Below are 18,594 nucleotides of genomic sequence, written 5' to 3'. Positions count from 1 at the left end.
CAAGGACTTTAAACTGTTGAGCAGAAAACAATACTGAAGTTGTGTTACCATTTTATTTCTGTCCTCTAGGCTGGGTTTCATGATAGCGCTGCATTAAATGAAAGCTACCAACCTGGGCATAACGGACTTCAAGGATAAATGAACCTTCTATTAATTTTTCAGGTACCGGAGGTTTCCCCTAGTTTGCTTTCAGCAATCTCAAAACAAGCCCCGTTTTTTTCCCCACGAGCTGTACCATCACTTAAATTCACAGCGGCCAGCCTTCTCAGTCATCCCATCAATGCATCCAAAATGCCTGCACAGATCACACTTGGCTGTGCAGGTACAACACACCTGGAGAGAGGCAGGGAGGCAGCTCTAGGGATGTACTGACAAGATGTAACTTGTTTCCAGTTTGTTTTCACCCATGTTTTGCTATGCTAGAGAACTTCCAGAGCAATGTATCCCTAGCAGCTTCTATAGCTGAACTCTTTTTTTGGTTTTCCTCTCCTCTAAACACCTGAATTCCAGCAAACTGTTGGCCATGTTTAGCCCTGTAACGGGTCTCTGACACAGAGCGCTGCAGAAGCTAGAGCCACAGCTTGAGGGAAGAGCTGGGGGGTGGAAGATGCAAGTACAAGCAAGAGCAATCGAGCTCCTACCACCTTTCTCCGCTTTACAACCTTCCCCTGTGGTAAATACATGTTCAGGATGCAGAGAGCCCAGTGTTCCCACCACAAGCTAGCTGCCTCAGTCTTGTGACATCCTCACCCACCCAGAAACTCACTTGTGGCTGTGAGCTCCCACCAGTCAGTACGTCCAGGGAGAACTGCCTCAGGTACCAAATGTGCACTCTGACATCAAAGAACTGTGGCAGCTCCTTATGCAGAACCTACAGAAGCTTCTCACGTATCCTTGAACTAGCACATTGCACAACCGACTGAACCCCAACTCCCACTACCTGGCTGAACCCTGTGTCAATCCATACATGCACACTATTCGTTCCAATATATTGCATGTATCGGCCATCACAGAAGGTTCATTTATCCAAAGGTAAGTACCAGACCAAACCTCCCTGATCACTTTACTGTTTTACACAATAAAACATTCTACCTGTGCAGCAAATGGTAGAGGTATTAGAGGTGCACACATCCTTCCATTACCCAAAGTCACAAATTACCACTCAAAAAATCCCAGGACAAAGCTCCTCTTGAGTTCTGTGATCATCATACAGAATTCTGGGACTGATTTAGTGGGACAGCTTGAACAGTAGAAGGCCACGTACAACTGCCATGCCCGCAAAGTTTAGGATCACTCCTTTGCTGGGCTCAGGTTTTGCAGTCGTCGGTTTGAGGTTTTGATATAACACTGAACACTAATTTCCTCTCTGTGAAAACAAGGCTTTTGCCGTTTCTTAACACTCTGGTTTAAAACTACCGCTTCATGGCTTTATGTGGCACAAGGATTCCCATCCATCAGCCTTCATTCAGTCTGAATGTCCCGAGACCCACACGCAGCACTGCACAAACCGAGGCTGCAAGCATGTACGCAGCATTAAACTATTTTGCATCACCCTGTGACAATCTGCTTCTCTCGAAGACAGACCTTGAGCAGGATCACATCATCACCGTTTAGTTCTTAAAGAAGAGGCCAATATATGAAATAGGTTTTATTTTATTAAACCTCTCATCTCGATCAGTTTTTGTATCAGATGCTTCAATCCAGCACTTGCTGATACGCTGTCTCATGGTGGTTTGTTTCAAGATCTAGACAACTGTAAACAGAAAGTGAAAGAGCTTTTAGAAAGGCTTTAACATAGCAAATGTGAAATTGAACGTTTATGTACACATGACAAGTTAATTGATCTGATAGGTTTAAGGCAAGACAAAAATTAATAGCTCAAAAATGTACTTAAGTTTATGCAGAAAATATTACTTGACAATGAGAAATGGTTCAAAATTGCTTAACAAAGGTAACAAGTCACCCTGTCTCTCAAGAACTCTGAACAGCACTAAAAATATTTTTTTCAGTAGCCTGTAAGCGCCCGGTATCTGGCTGCCACTAAGATTTAGTTTATGAAAGTCACTTCATGAGGATCCTCTTTCCTGCTCAGGTTCAGAAGCCACACAACATTTATTTTAAATACAACTCAGCCTGACTCATGCTACACAAGTATTTTGTACCACGTATGGAATCATATGTAGCTGAGATGTCTCAAACTACTCCACCAGTTAAAATTCTTAAATCAACCCCAAATCCTTGAACTCAACTTCAGTAGCAAATGTGCATACACAACGTTAAATAGTTGTCTGTCACATTGACTTTGTTTACAAGAATTTACACACACTACACAGAAGACCCCTATGTATAAATTAAGTGCTATCCACTTTTTTAAAATAAAGTCAGTGTCCAACCAGGAAGTCCTCTCTGTAAATAGCTGGAAACTGGTCTTTCATCCCAGGTCAGTTGGTTTTCAGTTCCCAATAGCTACCACAACTGGCATTCACAGCACAGAAATAAAGCGCCTCAGTTAGATGTTTATCCCTACAGCAGTGTAAAGCCAAGTCATTAAGAAAAATCAAGAAATCTGGTAGAAGTTTTACAAGAAGCCTTATACCACTGCATCTCTATAGGCAACGTGGTTCAGCACTGCCTCACTGAGGCAGATGAGCCCTGTCAAGTCCCCCATTCAGGTAACCATCTCTAGGTGTTTGCTTCTCAAGCACGTTGCCTCACATCCCTGTTGTTCCCAGCTCCCACATTCCCAAAATCACAGATTTGAAGAAACAAGCTAAGGTGCCAGCCTTGTCCTCAGAAAGAACTTAGCACACCTGACAAACACAGCATAGTAACGTACAAAATAACACCACTCTCCCTAAGATGACACCAACCTGTTAGAGTTTTACTCATCTGCCTGCTGTACTGTTCCCTTCTCAGAGACGTAGATACCGTCCAAGAATTTCCTGATATCCTTGTTCTTGACCGTAGTGGCTTGCTGGATCAAGGCAGCTACGAACAAAGCAAGACCGTTAGCACAAAACAAGAGGCCCAACCAAATGCCTCTCCAGTATTTCAACTAATAAATAACGCTGTCACTTGGAGAAGGGAAACAATAGCTTGAAAAACTGTCAGTTCTGATGAAGAAAGAATACATTTCACTGAGCCTAGCTTCGCAACTTTGGGTAGAGATGGTCTATTACTGCATACTTGTACATCTGAGAAGCTGAGGTTTTCTCTAAGCTTTAAAAAAGCACAACCACCAATGAAAAGCAAATTACACTGACCAGATTTAAAAGAACAAACACACTGAACTGTCATTTACCTCAGTATTAGAGAAAAAGGAAAAGAAGTTTGCTAAACTGACATCTTCAGGTAAAAGTGACGGTGTCATTAAATCTCCCCCTGCATTGACTTCACAAACCTGAGTTGGAGACCAATTCAATGTCATTTCCTTCAAGGATCAGCTCATCTTTCTGGGCCTGAGACACTGCACAGGTAACACCTACAGAAAGCAAAACGCACAAACCATCTGTCAATGATGAAGACAGCAAAGATGTATTCAGGACACAGCGGTTCTGTCCTACCACAATTCACGGATCCTGACAGTATTACTCTAGGTAATAACGAGCTTCAATGACTTAGTTAAAAAAGTCTCCCCAAAAGCTCTTCCAGGGCTGCCCTCCCTCAAGAGTTCCAGCACACAAAGATTAGCTGCCTTCAATCCAGAAGATGACCTGCACCGAGTAACGTTCCTACTGAAGCGTTCCTGCATTACAGCATTAATCACCCCCGCAGCACACAGACTAGACATTTTGCCAGCATGACATTGTCAGCTAGGTGGTGCCATTTTCCACATTCTTACGCACAGACAAAACTGGATTCACCCAAACTAAGAGTCATCAGGGAAAACCCCACCCTCTGACACGTTCAGCAACATGTCACCAGGCACACTGGAGGCATTCACGGGGTAAGCACTACCACACTCAAGAACTGAACGGGAAACTTTCACTTGCAAGAAAAACACAAGTAAGGTTTCATAGCTTGATCTATTTAATTAATAGATGTTAAGCTAGCATTTTAACTAACACGTATCTTTAAAATAAAAGCCAATTTTTAAAGAAAGCAAGTAGTCAAATTAATATTCCACTGTAAATTGAAGTTGCAGCTACTGTAAATCACTCTACACTGTATCACATCAGACCAGCCTGGTGCTTTCATCTAAACCCACCCTCAAACACCATCTGTAACACCAATACCTTCATCAGCAGTAGAACTACCAAAAAAAAAAGTTTCATCTGGGAAGTACCCCCTACAATCTTAGGGTAACTGTGTTTAAGAAATGTTTTGTCTCTTCCTTGTGGAACTTTAATAAGATCCATCGAACGCCTGCCCTGTCAGACACCTAGCTAAAACTCCAATTATGCAAAACTGGGTAAGATGAAAATCACGATGTGTGCTACTGGCTAATCAAGATACTCAGAACAAAGTAACACTTTAAAGACCAAAAATATGAGGTACTGTAAAATTAGTTCACATACTACATTTGAAACAGAAACACCAATTTAAAATTGAGCACCAGCAGTTATAATGCCAATGAACACTGTCAAGATTGAACGATGATGAAATTAAACTGAGATCCTTGTAATTCCTATTGCATTAACTAGCTTTAAGCTTTCTCCCTACTAAAGATTTATGAAAAGCAAGTTACAATCATTGTCAATTATAAATCTGAACAGTAGTAAACATATTGTAAGGTTCCATATATTCAGACAGACTGGAAAATGCTGCTTTGACAGTCATTTGCCATCTCCTGCTGTCCATGGCAGCCTAAAGAAGACAGTTTAGAAACCCCGTCACAAACAGTTAAGTGCAACACCTGCAGGTGCGCTCACCTGGCCTCATGCGCACCCTGCGGATGTACTTCTCTCCCAAGAAGTTTCGGATTTCCACCAGTGAGCCGTTATCCTGGATAACTACGTTGATGGGGAAGTGAGCGTACACTGACCTCATCTTGTAACGAAAGCCCTGGGATAAAGGACATTGTCAGATACTGAAATAAAAGCACATCCAAAAAAACACAGGTGCATAATGCTTACTGGATACATTTAAAAATGAAATATACTGACGATAGTTTCCTAGTAAGGACAAGTTGCTAAGCCCAAGAAATATTTGAAGCTTATTGTTCAGGTTTTTCTCCACCTGCAGAACTTGTTTGACAGCAAGGGGAGAAAAAAGAAGCATACATGCACACTAACTTGAATACTGAAAAAAGCTTGCACTGAAGTAAAAGGCTATTGCAACAAAAACGACGTGGTTCTCCTACTTCAAAATACAACTTACCAGCGTAACACCCTTAATCATGTTCTGTACATGGCTGCAAATTGTGCGAACTGTTGCCAGCTCCTTCCTGTTACCCCACCACTTGTCAACACGCAGCTGGGTTAAGAAAAAAATAACAAAGCTTTCAGGACATTTCAAAACCAAAACCAAAGAACTTTGTGACAAACTAAGAGGGAGAAGTTCAAGTTAACTACTAGAAGTGTAGAAGTATTATTGGATGACTGTTGAATGCCCATCCAGCTCAAGCCTTATGTCCCAACACCCAATGCAAAGTTTTTCATCTTCTTTTTGCCCCATTACCCACAAAAGTTCAGAGAAACTAGGACAAGCAGTGGATATAAAAAAGCTCTGACACCTTGGCTGAAGAATACGATAACCTTCCGAATAGCACACCAGTTGTTCTGGGGTCAGTCACCCATATGTAATCTATCAACTTCTTAATGATGCACTGCATAAGGAGCCAGTGTTTTTATGATCCAGCAGGTGCTTGTCAGTAAGTTACTGAAATCACTCACTCTTCCCGTTTTTTCTTAAATCTTTAAGACTACACAAAAATATTATGCACCTATTTGGAAAACACCAGCTCTCCCAATGTAACTTGCCAATTCTGAAAACTTAAATGCACAGAATTAATTTTATCTAGTTTAAACAGGCCAGCTCAAAAAACAGCATACAACAGGGAACCCCTTCCCTGGTAGTTATAACTGCAGCTACGAAGGAAATCAACCAACAACTTCATCCCAAAACATGACAGAACTTCAGGACTGTCACGGAGCCTGAGTGGGTCAGTGCCCCACAACTCCACTTTCTTTCAGAAAATACAAAAATAAACACTCAGTAATTTACTTGCAGCATGAAAGACCTGTTATGCGCCCCCACCTTCTCCCTAGGAGCATAAACCCCAACCGTGCAGCACTCACCTTCTTGTGTTTCTTCCCCAGCAGAGACAGCTCCACGTTGATGTGGTTAAAATCCCTCCGCAGGGTTCCCCGGGGCCCCTTCACAATGACGGTGCGGCCCTTCAGCAACACGCTGACTGCGAACCAAAGACAAGCGCGTTAGCCGGCCGCGGGGCCGCTACCCGGGGGGCTTTCCGCACGCAGCCGTACCTTTGTCGGGGATGTCAACGGTCTGGTTGCTGAGAATGGTCTTCATCCTACGGGCGACAACCAGAAGGAGTTGGGAGCCTCGAAGACGAGCCCCTCGCCGCCCCCCTCCCCCCCTCACGCCCTCCAAGCCCCCCAGCTAAGGGCGCCGCCCCCCAAGCCCGGGCTAGGCCGCGGTGAGGCCTCCGCCGGGGGGGGGGGGGGAGGGGAGGAGGCGCCATCGGGGCGGCTCCCGGCCCGCAGAGCCCCATCAGAGCGCCGCGATGGCGGCCGGCACCGCCCCGGGAATCTGCCCGCACCCCCCGCGGGGCGCTGCGGGGACCGCCCGCGGCGGATGGCGGCGGATGCGGAGCGGCCGCGGGGCGGATGGCGGCCGCGGGCTCCCCCTCACCTGGCGGCGCGCGGGGCGGAAAGGGGCGGCGCGTGACGTCATCACGTAGTTATACCCGCTCGGCCCCCTGACGTCATCACGGGGAGGCAGGCAGGAGGGAGCGAGGCTCGACGCGCCAACGGGGGCGGGCAGCCGAGCGCCGAGCGCATCGATCGGGGGAAGGGCTGGGGGGGGCGGCCGCCGCCATGTCGCTGCTGCCGCGGGGCGGCCGCTGCGGGACCGGCACCGCCGTGCTCAGCGCCCGGCGGCTGCTGCTGGGGCCCCGCGCACGGGTGAGGGGGCGGCGGTCGGCCGGGGGGAGCCTGCTGAGGAGTATTTAGTGTTATGGGCTTGGGTGGTTGTGAACTGGCGGTATTTATAACCGATACATTTATAAATCAATAAACTGTGCCATCTCTTGTTTATTTTTAGGTGTCGGGGAGCCACGCGTGTAACCGGTACGGGACATCAGGTTCCCTGCCAGAGGAAAAGAAGAAATTTCTCCAAAATGGACCGGACTTACAGGACTTTGTCTCTGGAGATTTGGCGGACAAGAGTGCCTGGGCTGAGTATACGGGCAATTTAAAACGCCAGAAAGGCGAAAGGTAATGGTCATTTCGAGCAGCTGCAGTTGCGCCCATGCAGTATCTCGCATGTTTAGTATGAACTACAGAACATACACAGTGCGCTGTCTTTAAATTATCTTGTCAAAGTGCTTGCCAATTTGATTTTTGAAGAAAAAACACAGTAATAACTTTAAATACACGGTGAAACATTAAAACATCGTGGTATTTTGCTCACTTGAGTGCTTGTGTATCGAATTATAAGTATACATAAATAGGTGAGTATAGTGAAGTGGTGAAAAACTATTATCGATATCGAAAAACAAATTAATGCAGAGTAAATTTTAAAATGCTTAAAACATATTTCTAGTTAGCAATTTGATCAGACTTTGTGATAGGCGTGCAAATTACACTGCCATTAATTGCTGCCATCTCCACTGTTGCACTATTAAATCCCACTGCTAACAGTTTTAAACCTTCCAATGACAACAATCTCCTACTTTTGAATATTGGGATGGTAATAAGCATGGAAGACAGAAGTCTGTTACGACTATGAGTGATGTTAATATTGGTCACTGAGCTGTGTCAATATCCAGGGAACCTTTCCTCATTGTGATATATAACAAGTTGACGTAGATCTAAGAAATTAATGGAAACTTGTGTAAATATTTTATTAATCATAATTTTATTAATCCTGTTTGCTTGATTTGTTTTTCAGGCTGCGGCTTCCACCATGGCTGAAAACAAAGATTCCCATGGGAAAGAATTACAATAAACTAAAGAATACCTTGAGAAGTTTAAATCTTCACACGGTAAGTCTAGTACCAACCAAATTTTCCCGTAGAAATAAGGGATTTTTCTAATGATGCAGAGTTATTTTTTTGTGGAAGACAGGTAGAAATTATGTCTTGCATGGTCTTGCAAGCCCAAAGCTGGTCCTTTTTGACTGTGGTGAATTTTACCCTTAATGAAAAAAAAATCCTATAGAGAATTTCATGCTTTTCTGCTATGATTTTAAATATTAGAGTTTACTGCTTGCATCACCAATGAGGTCAGAAGATGCTACATGTGACTATTTTTAATGGAAACAGTTTCAGAGCTATATAACTGTTTTGTAAGAAAAGAAATTTTAGAAATACCCATTTCATTAAATATATGTTCAAGATGATAAAAAGGGGTGGGTATGCATGGAGGGTTGTTTTTTTTTTTCAGAGCAAGATCATGCTTTGATGTATCATAGATCTTGTGAATATTGAATCTTGTGCAATTGGTAAATGTAAAATATTAATGGCGCTGTGCTAATTAATAAGGCTGTTACTTGTCTGAGGAATTTTTGGAGTTGTGGTAGAGGAAAGGAGTGGAAATGGATGTAATGCACCAATGACTTTCTTCCTAGCAATTCTGCTGACTGCTTCAATAACAATGTGTGACTGTTAAATCTCATTTATCGCAGAAGGACTTAGGTTTAGTTTGTAGGCTAGTGTTGAAATACACATCACAGGACTGTCTGTTTAACCTCAGGTATGTGAGGAAGCACGTTGTCCCAACATTGGAGAATGCTGGGGAGGTGGCGAATATGCTACAGCTACAGCTACTATTATGGTAATCTATTACCTTTTTCATAAGTATTCTGTTGCTGTTTGAGCTGATTGTTGTATCTCCGACAATATGCTACAATCTCTGCTACAGTGTTTTGGGTCTGTTATATGAAATCTATGGTATGTCACTGTCCTTACTATTTTCATTATTATTGGGATTTGTCTGATTTGGCACATGTGGCTGTTTCTCGGCTGAACGGTAGTGATGTGTGACATGTAGATGTAGGAATGCCTTTCTTATTTCAGCTGATGGGTGACACGTGCACTAGAGGTTGCAGATTTTGCTCAGTAAAGACAGCAAAAAATCCACCTCCACTGGATCCTGAGGAGCCTTACAACACAGCTAAAGCTATTGCTGAGTGGGGCTTGGATTACGTTGTATTGACATCTGTGGACAGAGACGGTTAGTACGTTGTCATTAACATCTTCCAGTGTAAGCTCTCATATGCGTTACATGGGGTAAAGACAGACCTTACTGCTCAGCACAGTTGTTGAGGATTCCTATTTTAAAGGAGTCAACAATCTGAACCTCCCCTGGAGCTACTTGAAGATGTTGCCTTGTGTTCTACCACGTCACCTCAGAAAGGAGACTGACACTCTCCTTTCTAAAAACCCTCTTTTTAGGTAGTTGTAGAGAGCAATGAGGTCTAGACATTAAAAATATCACAATATTTTATTAAATATAATTACTTTTTTTTGCAAAGTACAAACATGTGCACTGTATTCTGTTACTTTCTGAGCAAATAAAAAAATAAATCCACATTCATACAGAATAATATTACAGAACTTCCTCCCAACAGCTAAAGCTGAATAAATTATTCTTAACAATACTGAAAGTTGCTTTTTTCTATGGTTGTAGTAGCTCCTTTGTGGTGACACCACATAGGTGGGCAAAACTGTTGTGAAGACTCTTCAGTATACTTCAGTTGAAAGTCCAGTAGCTTCAAAGTAGCTTACAATAAAAGAGCAATAATATTTAGTTGGAAATATTTATTTTTTGTAAGTCTGTTTGTCAGATCAAAACCATAAATGGTTCAAGTCATTTTTTGCTTAGGCCGACAGTGCACCCACAAAACCAAGTAAATTTAGAGTAAACATTTGAAGCCTGCCCTAAATGATCATATTTAGTCTGCGTGCAGAATGAGGCTTGGTAGAATATCTGTTGTAACCTTCAGGCATAAGCAGTAAGATAAGACTGGTGTTTCAGCTTTTGACCAAGAACTGCTGCTTTATTTGTTTGTATTTAAATGTGACTCGGCATTTTTTGTGGCACTGCTAATAAGTGAATACATTTCTTGAACAGAAAGCTTAACTGAGTAATTGAAATGCTTCTAGATATGCCTGATGGTGGAGCAGAACACTTTGCCAAGACAGTCTCTCATCTGAAAGAAAGGTATATTAATAATGTATTACTATGAAACCTTTAGAGAGTGGTATGGCATGTAGGTCAAAATTACCTTCTGCTGAATTATTTCAGGGACCATACATGTACAAAAGTCTGCCTTTAGCCTGCTTGTATACCTTTTTTCCCTGTTTTTCATCTTTCTGGTGTAATGGTCCCAAAGTATGGTCTCAATTTTAATACATTTCCAATTCAGGTTTATTTAAAGCTAAGCTCTGGATTATTTCTTTAACCATGTGTCAGGTCAGGAATATATCTCCTCTGTATATCAAAGCTATGGTATTAAAATATTGAAAACCTTGTTAAGTTAACCTGCAACTGACAAAAAATCACATACAGACAGTAAGTGTGATTGTTTAAGAGACTGCAAGAATGGCTTTTATATAATTTGACTTTCATTCTGTGTTAGCTCACATCAGTAAAATTGGAAATAAACATATTGCTCTTTAATAATATTGTAGTTCAAACAGAACAGTAATCCTTAGTGTTTGGAGAAGTCTCTTGCTTTAGCAATGTATCCTGAATTAACTTTGCTTTGCTTATCAGAGCATTGTTGATTCAGGGTTTTTTGTTCTGTTTTTGCTGTATTGAGCTTTTTAGCAACAGTGATACAAATCCCATAGATTTGTTCATCTTCTGTCTCTATTTTTCAGGAATTCAAAAATTCTTGTAGAATGCCTAACTCCTGATTTTCGAGGGGACCTTCAAGCTGTGGAGAAAGTGGCATTGTCAGGACTAGATGTGTATGCTCACAATGTGGAAACCGTTCCAGAATTACAAAGGTAAGCAAAAGTAGTATGTATAAATGGAAGTAGAAGATGGTATAAAAACAAAAGGGATTTTGTAAAAGGGATTCTTTATGACAGAGAGAGTCAGAGCTAATTATTTAAATCATCGTTAAAGCTTTGGCTCTCAGTTCTCTACATTCCATTCACGAGTGGTACTGACACCCCAACATTTTCCTGTCTTATATAACCTGCCAATGGAAAAAATGTTATGTATCTGTTTACCCTGGGGTTTTATATAGGCTTTTCAAGGGATTGTCCTAAAAGTAAAAAGTTGTATTTTGTGAGGTACTCTATTTGCAAAACTTTCTCAATAGTAAGTGTTTTTACCCAACTTTAGCCTACACTTTTTTTTTGTATTGTGTTTTGGAAGGAAACGTGCTTGCTTTGTTGGGTATGTTCATGTCAGTCTTTAGCATGTTGTTTTTCTGCAGTTGTAAGGGCATCATCATCACACCTCGACATGAGGAAAACTTTGCTAAGACTCTAAAACTAGACCAAGGTGGGGCGTCAGACCTCATCCCTGACACAGCACAGGGACTAACGCCCAACCCCGGGCTGGGGAGGCTGCCAGAAGCCGCCAGCTGGGGAAGGAGCCGCAGAAGCGAACCAAGAAGCCCCCAGCCCCGCCGGGGGGCTCCTCACGACCCCCGGTGCCCGGCGGGGAGCGCTGAGGAGCGGGGCCGGGCCGGGCGGCGAAATGGCGGGGGCCGGGCGCAGCTCCCGGCGTGCCCCGGGCGCGGCGGCGCCTCCCTGCCCGCCGCCCGCCGCCAGAGGGCGCCGGCCCCGCACCCGGGGGGTCCTGACGGGATCCGCCGCGACCCGGCCCGGCCCCGCAGCGCCCCGAGGGGCCCCGGGGGCACCGAGAGGCTCCGGGGGGGCGGCGAGAGGCCCCGCCGTGCCCCCTCGCTGCTCCCTGCCTGCCCGCGGAGCCTCGTCCACAGCAGGGGGAGTGTCAGCAGCCGCCTGCTGGTGTGAGACCACTGAGTGAAACCTCTGAACTCTCTCTTTTTCTTCGTAGAATTTAGCAGGATTAAGCTCTCTCGGCATCTCTGAGTTACCTGCCTTCTTCCTCTCTCTCTTTCTTTTTTTTCCTTGTGCCGAAAATGTTAAAAGGAAGGTCCGCGACCCCCGAGCCAACTTTGAGCAATCCGTGCGCGTGCTGAAGCATGCTAAAAAGGTCCAGCCTGGGGTTATCTCGAAAACCTCCATCATGCTGGGGCTAGGCGAGACGGATGAACAGGTGTACGCAACGATGAAACGTGAGTTGGGGCTGAAATACACATTTGCACGTATGAACTTTATTACGTTTGAAAACAGCTGTGAGCATCCTCACAAATCAGTTTCCTGGAGGAAAGGCTTTCAAGGCTTTATGGGAAAAAAACGTTTGGTTAAAAATGACCAAACTTCTGAAATACTTAGCTTCCGTATGGCTGTCAGGTTTTCAGAAACAATTTGACATGTACATCCATTCCCTGTTGATTTCAGCGGCAGATATAACTATCTGTCTGTGACTATTTTAACATCCCTAATCCTTGCAGTAATCAAGCAATGGGCTTGCAACATAGTTGCCTTAGTGCACATTTCTTTTTAGAAATATAAGATGTTACTGTTTAGTTTACTTTGGCTTACTTAGTTGTTAAAAAAGAAAAAAAAAGGTTATCCCTGGAGTTGTAGCATTTTCTTATGTGTTGGTTTTTGGTTTTTTTTTTCAATTTATTTTTAAGAGGAGAAAAGTTCACAGTGGTAAGTGAATACAATGTACTTTTAAGAAGAAATTATTTAATTATATAACATTTCTCCTATATCCAGCTGAAAGAATGTCTACCTGGTACTTTCTTTTGTGTACAATAACCCATAGTTAGAATGCAGTGATATAGTCTTATTTTTTCTACACCTATCCTACAGTCTGGACCATAAGTTACATAAGGTTACAGTTCCTGATTTTCCCATCCTTCCTGCCTCGTATTAGCAGACCGCTTGCAAGGTTCTGCAGGCATCAAAACTAACATATAGCCTTAAGTGTGTAAAACTGTTAAAAGATGTTGACAACTTCCCTTGGATTTATATCTCTTCAGACAAGTATGCATAACTAAAGCATGAAGACTTTGAAACAGTGTAGAAGTGCCAAGTGTATGCGCGTGCATCCATTTTTTGTCAAACAAGGGCTCTGACCTAAAGAAACAGTGAAAAGCAGTAAAATAAAAAAGAGCGTGTCATCTCTGCAGTGAGACAAGTGGCTGCAGTGCAGAGTGACGATGTTCTCTCTGGCTCTGAGCTACATCAGGCCTTGCACGAGTGAGGATTGCAGAATGCAGTGCGTGGTTACTGCTCATGGAGACTGCGGGATGTAACCCCCACGAGATGCTGCGGGGTGACCCTGGTTCAGCCTTGCAAGTAGGGTGTTTCCCAGCTGCTGGCAATCCCTTGTGATACTTTTGCCACTGATGAGGAATTTTCTTTTCACAGTATTGCGTGAAGCAGATGTAGATTGTTTGACCCTGGGACAATACATGCAACCAACAAAACGTCACCTAAAGGTAAACATGCCTTTAATTTACATGCAGTGTTTTGGTCTTTACCTTGCAGTAAAGTTTCTTCTTTCTGCAGTGGGATTTGATATGCATCCTTGACCATGGATGTTGGGAAAAATTTCCTTCTTCGCTGAACTTGATTTTCGTGTTACAGGCTCCTTGCTAGAAATGACTTCAACTGTCTAATCCTTTCCGTCTCCTGCAGACTTCACATTGCTACTTGCTACTGTTAGCTGGGGAGACAGCTGGAGCTGAGGCATGATTCTGCAAAACAAGAGCCTCAGTGTATGCCTCGAACGTAATGGCTCAAGCCAGCTCTCCTTCGCTGCCTCATAGGCTGTCCCGTAATGGTGCCACTTCAGCTGTGAAAATTACCATTTTCTCCTTCTGTAATCTGTCCAGAGCCAGGGTCTTTGTTCTGTTCCTCTGTTCCACTGAAATAACTGTTAGTGAAGAGATTTGTAGGACTACTGTGGGGTGGTTTTTTTTTTTTTTACAAATTTGGACAAAAAAAGGATTGTGCAAAAGGACCATTCAAAAACAGAGTAAAGAAAATGATGAAGCAACAACTAGAAATTATATTCTAAACTTATCAGCTATATCTGAAAAGCGAATAAAATACACCCTGTGGGTGAAAAGCAGAGAGGAAAATAGTTTTCATGACTTGACTGTTGAAAGTTTTGGAACGTTATGTTTTGAACTTGAGATGTAACTGTTTCATGTACTATGTGCTGTCTATATTTATTTCTTTTATATTAAGACCTGATCAAAATTAATTCTTTTTTACCTAGGTTGAGGAGTATATAACTCCTGAAAAATTTAAATACTGGGAAAAAGTAGGAAACGAGCTCGGATTCCATTACACAGCCAGTGGGCCTTTAGTGCGTTCCTCCTATAAAGCAGGTAAATTACTACAAAGTGTTAGATTATTTAGGACATGACTTTTATATAAAAATTAAAACTGTGAAGTAATGGTCAGCAAAGCTCACCTTTGCTCAAGGGCAACTTATCTAGTCATCCTTTGTTTTTTTATTATTTACACTTCCTGTCTTCTGTAGTTCATCTGAGTGCATCAGTGTGGCACTACCCGGTATTTGTACAATAGCTTAATGCGGGAGGCAGGATCCATTTAGAGGGGGCACCAGCTTCAAGATTTCCATTACACTCTGCCTCTTAAACACTTTAGGGTTTAAGGGGGCCCTTCGTGATACAATTTTGTTGCTGTTGGCAGAATTCATTTGCAGTGCCCTAGAAATAATTAGCTGCACTTACGGCAGTGCATTTTCTGACAAAGCACTGGGTAGTAAGTAGCAACTGATCTTACTGAACTGTTGTGCAGATCCAACATCCTGCCTTTTCCTAAGCAGAGAGCAGGGAGTAATCATCATCCAGGGGCACCCTGCTTCTCAGACGACTTTAATGCCAATTCAAACAAGATTTATAGCAGGCTTCGCTACAGGTTGCTGATACTTTATAAAATAGGAATTAATTTTTAATTAAATCAATTCACCTTGGCCTGGGCGAAAGCACAAAGCAGCAGAGGTTGTCCATAAAATTGGGCATGAAGAAAATAAGGATTTTTAGGGGGTGAGAGCTGTTGCTTGTTGGATTATGGGTTTGGGTTTTCTTATGTCCTTGCTGTACGTATTGAAAGCAGCGTTGTGTAGAATATAATTGCTACAGAATAGTGGTAAGAGCAATTGTATTGTAGAATACAATGCTCATTAAGTAAGAATGTGTATTTTCGTTTATTTCATGGAAACACAAAAATCACTTTTGCTGTGTTTTTTTTCCCCTTCGACTAGGTGAATTCTTCTTGAAGAACTTAGTAGAAAAAAGGAAGACAAAAGTCATCTGAAAATGAGAGCGAACCTATTTAAAGCAGTCAGTTTTAAGGATCCTTTTTTCAGCTCATAATTACACTCAGTTCCAGAAATACAGAAGACCAGATGGTGGAGGCATGAATAAGCTTACTCTCCTTCTAGAACACTTTACTCTCGCCAAAACACTTAACATCATTTTACCTAATTCCTCCTGGCAGTGCTACAACTACGTAGTACTTCTAGTGTTCAGTAACAAGTCAGGAGACAGAACTGCTTCTGAAAGAGCAAAGGAATTGAGGTGGAGGAAATGTAAGCTGAAATAATCAGACGGGTTTAAATAAACAGGTGTGATAGTACCATCAATATTGCTGCAATTAGATCCTTGTTACGATGCTAATAACGGGTAATTCAAAAGGTACTGATCTCTTGATGTATCTTACCATTATCATGCAATGCAAGCTTGCAGGGACTCCGGGAAATAGAGAGGTGTATATGTCAAAGGACCACAGTAGGGCTACGGTTAGCCACACCAGAGGAAGTACTGTTAATGATCTTTCAAGAAGTGGTCTCTTATCTGCATCTTACAAAAACTAACTGTGCCCTTCTGATAGGTAACGCTCTTCATCTGTACAGAACCGTGGATGTTCCGTGCTGTGTTTGTACGCCATAGGTATTGTCTGAGCACTGAAGGGGAGAGTTCAATACCCAGCCTAAGACTGGGGTGGTTTTGTTTAATTGGTCTGGTTACCTGCCCCTTGGAGGCCTGATCTGGCTGTTAAATCTGAACGCAGAGATGTGGATGAAATGTGGAATCTGTTATATACTGTACTAAGCTCAAGTGAAATTAAAGCATGGCTTATGGTATACTAGCAGTTGTAGATTTTTCTCTTTTCAGTCATGATAGTCTCTCCGTTGTCTGCTCTGAACATCATATACAGTTTTTGAGTTGGTTTAAGCTTTTCTTTCCTTCATGAAGTTGTTTGGGAAACACGCCAGGAATAGGTTCTCTAGTTCCAAACCAACCTCGTTGAAGTAATCCTGTAGCTGGCTGCAGTACTTCTGTACACTGCTGTTGTCTAGAGGAAGGAGAGTGGACGCTCCACACAGCAAGATGTTAGAAGGATGACAGCTAATTAGCAAGTTAATAGAATAACAGAAACTTGGTATTGTCACAAACAACAACAGTCAAATTATACCACCGAGGCCAGGGGCGCACAATTAACTTGTCACGAAATTAAGTAGAGCAGTATTAAAGCATTATGAATACACACAGTCTTAAGGCAGTATTAATTAAACAGCATAATGGTAGTGTAAATTAGGGGGAGACATACCTGGGTCATAAAGAACGTAGTAATAGCTACATGTTGTAATGGCAAAAAACATAAGTTATAATAAACTGTCTGCCCATTAGTCTTGGAAAGACCAGGCACATTTTGAGCCTGGCCAGCTGAAATACACCAAATACCAGAGCAGGGGAAGGTTGTCACTGGCTGTGGTAAGGAAAGGGAATGCTCCCTCCCCAACACCAGGATACCCACACGTTTAACAGCTGCCAGCGTTTATTAGAGGTCCTACTATGAATAATGTTGTTGACTTGCCTGTAGAGCAGATTTAAGAGAATTTCCGTTGCTTTTGCCAACTTTCTACTCTTTCAGCATATTGACACCAGAAAAATAGAAAAAGGAATTCTGAGCCACACAGTTATTTTAAAGCCAATAAGAGGACATTGCACAATAATTATCCGTGACTTTTTTTCTAGCGAGAGAAATAATGCTTCTCTAAACCCAGTAATGTTATTTCATGGTAGAAGTATTTTGTGAACTGCCCATGGGTGGTTCAGATGATCTCACGCTTTTACACAACTGTCTGACAGGAGGCACCAAGATACACAAGCTATATAAACTATTTTCTAATCACATTTTGCTATGGTTTCTACAGAAAGCAGATCCGTTTTGACTTTATAAATGAGTATACAAAACAGAAAAAATATAATTAGTCTTTGAGGACCTCTGACAATTTGTGCAATAGAACTGTCTAGTCTTAAAATTCTTTTCCTAGGTGAGAAACTGGTTTTACAACCATCTTTCTTCCCTATCACCCATTTTTTCCTATAACTACATTTTTAAAGGCACCAAATATTTCAAGAACTCGTGACTTTTCCAGTTTTGTTTCTGATGAAGTTTCATGGTTAGTGACATTTTCTTTCTGGATGTCACTCTCTTCCTTTTGTCAGCATTTCACAAAACAGCCATAAAGTACTATAAAAACAGTAATTTTCCTCACAAGCAGGAAAACGAACACTTTTGGGACTATGATCTCAAATTAACACAGATTCTTTAAGAGAATAGCTTTTTTTTTTTAACATTATATCAATCTACTACACTGTCTGAAGCATAATTAAATCTTATGCAGCTGACTAGAGAATTGCTGCATCTGTGACTTAGAGTCTCTAGGTTAAATAAACAAAGCAAGTGTTCATTTAAGAGTAGTTTTAATTTATTCCCCCCGCTTCATCAGCAAATAATATTGGTGTCCCATTTATATAAAAATTAAAGGGGTATGCTTCTTTACAACTTCTTATCAAAGATGATGTTCAACTTACAGTAAAAATTTCAGCTTGGAACAGGGAGGGAAAAAAAAGTAATGAAACCTGCCTGACACTAAGCAATAGTCCGTAACCTGTTATTTCCTGTATTGTTTTACAATTCATTTCAAACCTCAACTTGTTGAGCAAGATTATAGAATACTAAAAATTAACAATCACCTCCAACAGAAGAACTTTAAGGGACGAAAAGAGGTATAAAGTTGTTAGCTGCTATGAAAGTTCTCCTCTAACTACTAGCTTGATCAAAAATGTGTTTGTTCTATTCACTTGTAGTATTCTTGACTACCTCACTCCAGGAACCTCCAGGAACCAGACTAGTTTTAGCTGGACTAAGAGACATATAGAAGAAAAAGCAGTACATCTTGTCTGGCACATGGATTTGTCTAAGTACACGCTGAGTAAGACCACGCATACGTGCGGTCCATATGCTGTTCATAGGCTTGCATTAAGCCACATTTGCTTCAGCTGTTACAGTCACGCTTTTGCAAT

The 18,594-nt window shown here is 42.1% G+C and overlaps 2 protein-coding genes across 2 annotated transcripts; one reads left to right on the top strand and one right to left on the bottom strand.

Annotated features, from left to right (window-relative positions):
* Nucleotides 1-1,635: 1,635 nt before the first annotated feature.
* Nucleotides 1,636-6,898, bottom strand: RPL9 (ribosomal protein L9). The gene is made up of 8 exons (XM_083836254.1): nucleotides 6,817-6,898; nucleotides 6,429-6,475; nucleotides 6,240-6,355; nucleotides 5,320-5,415; nucleotides 4,872-5,004; nucleotides 3,401-3,481; nucleotides 2,871-2,988; nucleotides 1,636-1,753 (listed from the first exon to the last, which is right to left on the bottom strand). Exons 2-7 carry the CDS (start codon nucleotides 6,472-6,474, stop codon nucleotides 2,882-2,884), a joined length of 579 nt encoding a protein of 192 aa, XP_083692380.1. The 5' UTR covers nucleotide 6,475; nucleotides 6,817-6,898; the 3' UTR covers nucleotides 1,636-1,753; nucleotides 2,871-2,881.
* Nucleotides 6,899-6,932: 34 nt separating this feature from the next.
* On the top strand, nucleotides 6,933-16,369 carry LIAS (lipoic acid synthetase). The gene is made up of 11 exons (XM_083836250.1): nucleotides 6,933-7,088; nucleotides 7,228-7,400; nucleotides 8,077-8,170; nucleotides 8,880-8,960; nucleotides 9,203-9,359; nucleotides 10,292-10,349; nucleotides 11,012-11,140; nucleotides 12,260-12,405; nucleotides 13,613-13,683; nucleotides 14,469-14,580; nucleotides 15,483-16,369. The coding sequence occupies exons 1-11, from the start codon at nucleotides 7,002-7,004 to the stop codon at nucleotides 15,533-15,535; spliced, it is 1,161 nt and encodes a 386-aa protein (XP_083692376.1). The 5' UTR covers nucleotides 6,933-7,001; the 3' UTR covers nucleotides 15,536-16,369.
* Nucleotides 16,370-18,594: the final 2,225 nt, after the last annotated feature.

This window comes from Anser anser (genome assembly GCF_964211835.1).
Source record: "Anser anser genome assembly, chromosome: 4".
Taxonomy (NCBI): domain Eukaryota; kingdom Metazoa; phylum Chordata; class Aves; order Anseriformes; family Anatidae; genus Anser; species Anser anser.
The sequence above is the reverse complement of the archived record's forward strand: the minus strand, read 5'-3'. Positions and strand labels throughout refer to the sequence as shown.

Bases quoted from the DNA above. Each gene is read 5' to 3' on its own strand.
- RPL9 (XM_083836254.1), bottom strand. From the start codon at position 6,474: ATGAAGACCATTCTCAGCAACCAGACCGTTGACATCCCCGACAAAG. The intron at 6,356-6,428 runs GTACGGCTGCGT...TTTGGTTCGCAG, and splicing joins CGTTGACATCCCCGACAAAG to TCAGCGTGTTGCTGAAGGGC. The intron at 2,989-3,400 runs GTTTGTGAAGTC...CTTTGTTCGTAG, and splicing joins TGAATTGGTCTCCAACTCAG to CTGCCTTGATCCAGCAAGCC.
- LIAS (XM_083836250.1), top strand. From the start codon at position 7,002: ATGTCGCTGCTGCCGCGGGGCGGCCGCTGCGGGACCGGCACCGCCGTG. The intron at 12,406-13,612 runs GTGAGTTGGGGC...TTCTTTTCACAG, and splicing joins GGTGTACGCAACGATGAAAC to TATTGCGTGAAGCAGATGTA. The intron at 14,581-15,482 runs GTAAATTACTAC...CCCTTCGACTAG, and splicing joins GCGTTCCTCCTATAAAGCAG to GTGAATTCTTCTTGAAGAAC.